Genomic DNA, 7,650 nt, shown 5'->3' with positions numbered 1-7,650 from the left:
CCCCCCCCCCCAAGCACTTTATTATGACCAATCTTCAGATTCACAGCCGTCGTCGTCGTCGTCGCAGGGTCCCCGTGAGTCCCCCCCGTGTGATCTGAGTTCTAAAAGTTTGCAAAGTTTTTCTGTTTGGGCCGGTCACTTGTCCGAAAGAAAAAAAAAAGGAAAAAAAGAGGAAATGCTGTTTTTGGGGAACCCGAGATTCGTTGTTTTTTTTATTATTATTATTTAGCATGTCCTGGGAATCCATACGGATTTTTCAGCTCTTCCTTTGCTGCCTCAAATTAAGAATCGGGGTGTTTTTTTTGTTTTTTCTTTTTTTTGTTTCCTTCTGCTGAAATTTTTGCTCGCGCCAATCAAGTTTTTTCTTTCTGCAAACCTCTACTTCCCTCCCCCCCTCCCCTCCGTCGTGAGATGGGACGCGGGGACTGGCAAACGGGGAGAAAATCATGGGGGGGGGGGCTTGGCAAGGGGTTTCAACCCCAATGTTTCCCCTCTCTATCCTACCCCCCCCCTCTGCAAATTGGCAGCCTCTCCTTCTGCGTAAAGTTGATTCTTGTTCCGGAGTCATCCCTCTTTCCAGGGTGTGGAAATAAATGTTAATAAACTGATTGGAATAAATAAATAGAAATAAATGTTAAACTGATTGGGTGGAAGTGGAGGCTTTTATGAGGATGGGGGAGGTTGGGAGAACTGCCCCTGATCTTTGGCGCTGGGGGGGTGGGTGTTGAATAGCTCTCCTTGGTTCCCTAGCTTTTCATCGCCCCCCACATTCTGGGGGGGGGGCTCGCTCAGCCTCATCCTTGCCCTGATCTTCTCATGGTCAGCAGGGACGAAGGTGGCATCCATGCCAGGGCCTTGTCTACCTGGCCTCAGCTCTGCCAACAGCCCAGGGCTCCACCGGCGGTGCCCAGCGTGGAGACTGGCGTACGGTGTGGTTGGAGGAAGGATGCGGATAGAGGATGCTGCTTTGGAGGAAGGATGTGGATAGAGCGTGCCTGGCTGGTCCCCACCCCACGTCTTGGTGGGGGAGCAAATGGAGGCTCCTGCGGGGGGGGGGGAAAGGCATGAGTGGAGGGTGCGAGTCCTGCCCAGAGCTGGGCGTGGGCCTCCTCTTTCCGTCCCGTAGGCGCGTGTCGAGAGCCCAGGACATCCAGAGCACAAGGGTCAGCCTAGATCAGGGGGTAGGCAACCTTGGCTCTTTTATGACTGGTGGACTTCAACTCCCAGAATTCCTGAGCCAGCCATGCTGAGGGGAAAGGGAGAGGTTTCCAAGCTGAGCCATGCTGGCTCAGGAATTCTGGGAGTTGAAGTCCACCAGTCATAAAAGAGCCAAGTTTGAAGACCCCTATCCTAGGCCTAGAGTCTAGACCAGGGGTAGGCAACCTTGGCTCTTTTATGACTCGTGGACTCCAACTCCCAGAATTCCTGAGCCAGCCTGGCTCAGCTTGGAAACCTTTCCCTTTCCCCTCAGCATGGCTGGCTCAGGAATTCTGGGAGTTGAAGTCCACCAGTCCTAAAAGAGCCAAGGTGGCCTACCCCTGGCCTAGTCTTTCCCCTCCTGCTGGGTGGACAGCGAGTGTCGCTCTACAAGACCCCCACCCGCAAGTCTGGGGTTCAGAGTTCATTGCAAGGATTTTACTTCCCCCCTGGGGGGGGAACGAGGCCACACGCCTCCCCTTTGGCTGAGCTTGTCGTCTCCTGCAGCACATCTGGCGCGATTAGAGGGAGGGGATTCACCAGACACACACACACACCCCGCAAAATCAGTCCAGCTGAAAGGCTCTGAGATCTGCGATGGGTGGTGGGCTTCACCTTCCCTCTTTTCTTCCTCTCGCCCCCTCCTCCAACGCCCCGCGCAGCCCGTCCGGCTGGCCCCCGAGCGAGAGTTCATCAAGTCGCTGATGGCCATCGGGAAACGGCTGACCACGCTGCCCACCAAGGAGCAGAAGACGCAGAGACTGATCTCCGAGCTCTCCCTGCTCAACCACAAGCTGCCCGCCCGGGTCTGGCTGCCTTCCGCCGGCTTCGAGCACCACGTGGTGCGGGTGCCCCACACCCAGGCGGTGGTCCTCAACTCCAAGGACAAGGTGAGGGGACGGCAGGCGGGGGCCTCACCCCCCACTCCCCTGGAACAGCAGCACGCAGGGGGTCTTCCGCATGACCACAGGGGAGCCCAGAATGTATGTTGTTAAGTGAGCTTTGCCCCATTTTTACGACTCTTCCCCATTGACTTCGCTTGTCGGAAAGTTGCAAAAAGGGATCACGTGACCCTAGGTCACACTGCAACTGTCACAAGTACACGCCAGTTTCTGAGCCTCGACTTCGATCACCTGACTGTAGGGATGCTGTAACGGTCGTAAGAGTGAACAACGGGCCTCAGTCCCTTTTTTAACTTTAATGCCACTGAACGGTCGCCGTATGTTGAGGACTACCTGTATTCATCCAGAGAAGGACCCTCCCCACATCTCCTTCCTCTCCCCCCCCCCCGCCCAGGCTCCCTACCTGATCTACGTGGAGGTGCTTGAATGCGAGAACTTCGACACCACCAGCGTCCCGGCCCGGATCCCCGAGAACCGGATCCGCAGCACCCGCTCGGTGGAGAACCTGCCCGGCTGCGGCATCACCTACGAGCAGCGCGCCAGCAGCTTCACCACCGTGCCCAACTACGACAACGACGACGAGGCCTGGTCTGTGGACGACATTGGGGAGCTGCAGGTGGAGGTGAGCAGGCGTGGCGGGGAGGGGGAGGCGGCTGGGAGGGGGGAAAGCCCCTCCTGTCCCCCCTCGGGCACTCACAGCGGCCTGCCTCCTCCGCTCTCCAGCTGCCCGAGATACACACCAGCAGCTGCGACAACATCTCGCAGTTCTCCGTGGACAGCATCACCAGCCAGGAGAGCAAGGAACCGGTGTTCATCGCTGCGGGGGACATCAGGTGAGCAGAGCCCCCCCCCCACTGGTTTTATTTTATTTTATTTCACAAATTTTTATTAATTTTCAAATAAACAAATTCTTAATACAAATATGGTGCACATAAAAAAGGGAAAAAAATACCTATTAAACATCATATTTTCAGAGGTGGTCGGCAGTCCCGTCCCCCCCCTCCCCGCATCCACCCTCTCTTTCACCCTTCCTACCTACTTCCCTCTTCCTTTCCTCCCCACACCTCTCTCCTCCTCTTCCAACTGCCCTACACATCCCTCCTCCTTCTTTTCCTCAACCTTCGGATGCGGTTTGGGGGTACCAGCCGACCACCTTCTCTTCACAAAGAAAAAAATTACATTATTTCTCTATAACATATTAATACACCAAATTTTATATGACTCTACTCCCTTCACCCCCTTCCCCCCTCCCCCCCCCAGACTTCCCAGAACTGAATACAGGGATAAGCACATAACATCCCCAATCTAAATAAAGCTACCCAAACTTAATACAATCAAATATTAACGTACTTTAACTCTAATATACAATAACAAACATGAATATAAAAATATAGTAATATATAAATTATACCAAGTAAATAAAAATAACAAAAAAGTTTAATCAAAAGCAACATGATCATTATTCATGTCGTACTTTCTCTGAATATAATCTGTCCATCTTCTCCAAACCGAAATAAAGCCCCTCAGTGGTTTTAGAGGAGGGGGTGTTTATGCTGGGTCTTCAGGAGGGGTTTCAAAACACAGCTGGACGCCCCCCCCCCCGTTCTGCTCAAAAGCCACATCTGTCTGTCTGTCTGTCCAGCTGGGCAGCAGCAGCAGCAGCCACCAGGGTTAGAAAGTGGGCACCGGAAGGGGGTTGGCAGTTTAGCCGGCCTCCCCGGCAGAAGGATCTGAACTCGCTTCCCTCCCGCAGGCGGCGTCTCTCCGAGCAGCTGGCCCACACCCCCACCTCCTTCAAGCGGGACCCCGAGGACCCCTCAGCCGTCGCCCTGAAGGAGCCCTGGCAGGAGAAAGTGAGGTGAGGAGGGGGCCGTGTGTGTGTGTGTGTGTGTGTGTGTGGAGGGCAGGGCAGGGCCAGGAAAAGCCCAGCTGGCCTCTTGGGAGTCAGCGAGGGCCTTCCTTCGGACAGGACAGGTGGACTTCAACTCCCAGAATTCCCCAGCCAGCGCAGAGTCCTGGGAGTTGAAGTCCTCCTAACTTAAAAGTGGCCAAGGTTGAAAAGTGCGGCATTAAACAAGAGAAAAAGGGCCAAGCACAAAAAGGAGAGGCAGACAGGCTGGCCTCGGTTTCTCTTTGGTAATAATGAACAGGAGACGGGCGGCTGCCACGTCCGGTCGGCCTCCCGGGCTGGCCAGAGAGGCTGACGGGCGGCGGAGGCTTCCCTGCGGGAGGGCCAGCCCAAGGCTCCATCTTTCCCTTCTCTCCCCAGGAGGATCCGAGAGGGCTCCCCTTACGGCCACCTGCCCAACTGGCGGCTCCTCTCCATGATCGTCAAGTGTGGGGACGACCTCCGGCAGGAGCTGCTGGCCTTCCAGGTGCTGAAGCAGCTGCAGGTAAGGAAGGGAGGGAGGGAGGGAGGGACAGGGGAAAGGAAAGGAAAGAAGGGAAGGAGAAAGGGAGGGAGGAAGGAAGGGAGGGAGGGAGGGACAGGGGAAGGAAAGGAAAGAAGGGAAGGAGAAAGGGAGGAAGGAAGGAAGGAAGGAAGGAAAGAAGGAAAGGAGACTGAGAAAGGAAGGATTAGAGGAGAAGAAGGAAGGAAGGAAGGAAAAGAGACTGAGAAAGGAGGAAGGGAGGGAGGGAGGGACAGGGGAAACAGAAGGGAAGGAGAAAGGGAGGGAGGAAGTAAGGAAGGAAGGAAAGGAGACTGAGAAAGGAAGGATTAGAGGAGAAGAAGGAAGGAAAAGAGACTGAGAAAGGGAGGGAGGGAGGGACAGGGGAAACGAAAGGAAAGAAGGGAAGGAGAAAGGGAGGGAGGGAGGAAGGAAGGAAGGAAAGGAGACTGAGAAAGGAAGGATTAGAGGAGAAGAAGGAAGGAAGGAAAAGAGACAGAAAGGAGGAAGGGAGGGAAGGAGGGACAGGGGAAAGGAAAGGAAAGAAGGGAAGGAGAAAGGAAGGAAGGAAAGGAAGGAAGGAAAGGAGACTGAGAAAGGAAGGATTAGAGGAGAAGAAGGAAGGAAGGAAGGAAAAGAGACTGAGAAAGGAGGAAGGAAGGGAGGGAGGGACAGGGGAAAGGAAAGAAGGGAAGGAGAAAGGGAGGAAAGGAAGGAAGGAAAGAAAGGAGACTGAGAAAGGAAGGATTAGAGGAGAAGAAGGAAGGAAGGAAAAGAGACTGAGAAAGGAGGGAGGGAGGGACAGGGGAAAGGAAAGAAAAGAAGGGAAGGAAGGAAGGAAGGAAGGAAGGAAGGAAGTGAGCAGAGGAAGGCTGGACGGGGGCTTTTCTCCACCACAGATGTGATGGGTCAGGGGGCTTCAGATCTCCTCTACCTGCCTTTAGAATTAAGACCAGGTGTGTGTGTGTATGGGGGGGTGGAAATCATGTCATTGTTTGTGCCAGGCCCCCCCCTTGGCCTCCGTCCATCCGCCCAGCCCTCCCGTCTTCCCTTGCAGGCCATCTGGGAGCAGGAGCGGGTCCCCCTGTGGATCAAGCCCTACAAAATCCTGGTCATCTCGGCTGACAGCGGCATGATCGAGCCGGTGGTCAACGCCGTCTCCATCCACCAGGTGAAGAAGCAGTCCCTGCTCTCCCTGTTGGACTTCTTCCTGCAGGAGCACGGCCAGTTCACCTCCGAGGGCTTCCTCACCGCCCAGCGCAACTTCGTGCAGAGCTGCGCCGGCTACTGCCTGGTCTGCTACCTGCTGCAGGTGAAGGACAGGTGAGGCTTTACGGGGCGAGTCTGCAGGCGCTCTGCCTCCTGGGCACGGACCGAGTGCCTTTACGAAGGCGGCAGTTTCGGCCTTAAAAATCTCCCGACCGAGCTACATTTCATTCTAAGAAATTAAAACAAACTTTAGGGGGAGGGACGGGGCTTCCTTTGGAAAACCCAAAATGCCTGATTAGCTTTTTCTTCTCCTTCCCCCCCCCCCCGGCCCGTCTCCTCCCCCAGGCACAATGGCAACATCCTGCTGGACGCCTACGGCCACATCATCCACATCGACTTTGGCTTTATCCTGTCCAGCTCCCCCCGGAATCTGGGTTTCGAAACCTCGGCCTTCAAGCTGACCGCCGAGTTTGTGGACGTAAGTGGCGCAGGGGAGGGAGGGCCGAGAGGGAAGCGCGGAGGAAACGGTCCTAAAATAGTGCTAAAAAAAGGGAATTATGACCGTTCTTCACGCTTACAGCCATTGCAGCCTCCTCCATGGTCACGTGATCAAATTTCAGATCCTTGGCAGCAACTGGTTCATATTTATGACGGTCGCAGTATCACTGGGGAAGTCAGATTCACTTAACCACTGTATTCATCACTTAACGACTGAACAGCTGTGGCAGGAAAGGTCATAAAACGGGGCACAATTCTCTTAAGAAATGTCTCGGTCAATAGTAGAAAATTTGACCTCAATTGAAATAAACCACCTATAATGCAGAGGAGTCCAATTCTTGGGGGGGTGGGGGTCCGCTGGGGGTCCTTCCGTCTTCCTGCCTTGCAATTTGCCCCTTCCTCCCCCCCCGCAGGTGATGGGCGGCATCGGGGGAGACATGTTCAACTACTACAAGATGCTGATGCTGCAGGGCTTGATCGCCGCCCGGAAGCACATGGACAAGGTGGTGCAGATCGTGGAGATCATGCAGCAAGGTGGGCCGGGCTCCTCAGGGGAGGGGGGGGATGTCTATGCTTTGCTAGATGCCAGTCTGTCATGAAGTTTGGGGGGGGAGGGAGGTGTGGGAAGATGGGGGAAACCAAAACCAATCTGCTTCGTGCTGTCCGACGAGGCCGTGGACCTGGGAAGGGAGCGTAACACCTCTCGGTCTCTCCAACCGTCGCAGGGAGTGTTACCAAAAACGACGTCTTCAAATATGACTGGACGATGGGGAGATCGCGGGATGGGGAGGGTGGGCAGAAGGGAAAGTTAACCCATCTGAGTTGGCCTCTTGGTCTCTGACCTGCCTCTTTACCTCTCGCCCTGCAGGCTCCCAGCTGCCCTGCTTCCACGGCTCCAGCACCATCCGGAACCTGAAGGAGCGCTTCCACATGAACATGACGGAGGAGCAGCTGCAGGTGCTGATCGAGCAGCTGGTGGACGGCAGCATGCGCTCCCTCACCACCAAGCTCTACGACGGGTTCCAGTACCTCACCAACGGCATCATGTGATGGCCAGAGCTGGACCTTCCCCTCCGGCCGCTCCCCCCTCCTCTTCCTCCTCCTCCTGCCCCTCCTCCTCCCAGCCCAGGGTCCAGGACGGATCGGACAGAGGCTGCTGGGCTGGGTCTCTCCAGGGATGGGGAGGCAGCCCCTGGAGGAGCCCGGGGAGACTTCGGACTGCAAAGGTGGGGGGCGTTACCCCCGTGAGGGAGCCGGGGGGAGACTTTGGACTGCAAAGGTGGGGGGGCGTTACCCCCCTCACCCCGTGAAGGATCATGCTTAAGGACCTTGTCGAGATTTGTCCCTGGAGGAAGGACAGAAACGGGGGGCCGGTCTGCCCCTGGCGCCCCTTCCTCGGATCTTTTTTTATTTCAGTATTACAGTTCTTCTCCTCCTCCTCCTCCATGTCCCCC

The 7,650-nt window shown here is 55.6% G+C and overlaps 1 protein-coding gene across 1 annotated transcript in view; it reads left to right on the top strand.

The window, feature by feature from the left end:
* Window positions 1-7,246, top strand: part of LOC107298309 (phosphatidylinositol 4-kinase beta-like) — an 11,347-nt gene extending 4,101 nt beyond the window's left edge. The window contains exons 2-10 of the mRNA XM_015827682.1: window positions 1,860-2,087; window positions 2,494-2,721; window positions 2,823-2,932; window positions 3,853-3,957; window positions 4,369-4,492; window positions 5,547-5,812; window positions 6,044-6,176; window positions 6,610-6,730; window positions 7,065-7,246. Coding sequence (XP_015683168.1) covers window positions 1,860-2,087; window positions 2,494-2,721; window positions 2,823-2,932; window positions 3,853-3,957; window positions 4,369-4,492; window positions 5,547-5,812; window positions 6,044-6,176; window positions 6,610-6,730; window positions 7,065-7,246 — 1,497 coding nt within the window. The remainder of the gene's footprint in view (window positions 1-1,859; window positions 2,088-2,493; window positions 2,722-2,822; window positions 2,933-3,852; window positions 3,958-4,368; window positions 4,493-5,546; window positions 5,813-6,043; window positions 6,177-6,609; window positions 6,731-7,064) is intronic.
* Window positions 7,247-7,650: the final 404 nt, after the last annotated feature.

This window comes from Protobothrops mucrosquamatus, unplaced genomic scaffold (genome assembly GCF_001527695.2).
Source record: "Protobothrops mucrosquamatus isolate PMUCROS unplaced genomic scaffold, P.Mucros_1.0 scaffold3865, whole genome shotgun sequence".
Classification (NCBI taxonomy): Eukaryota; Metazoa; Chordata; class Lepidosauria; order Squamata; family Viperidae; genus Protobothrops; species Protobothrops mucrosquamatus.
This window is presented reverse-complemented; position numbering and strand designations above follow the sequence as displayed.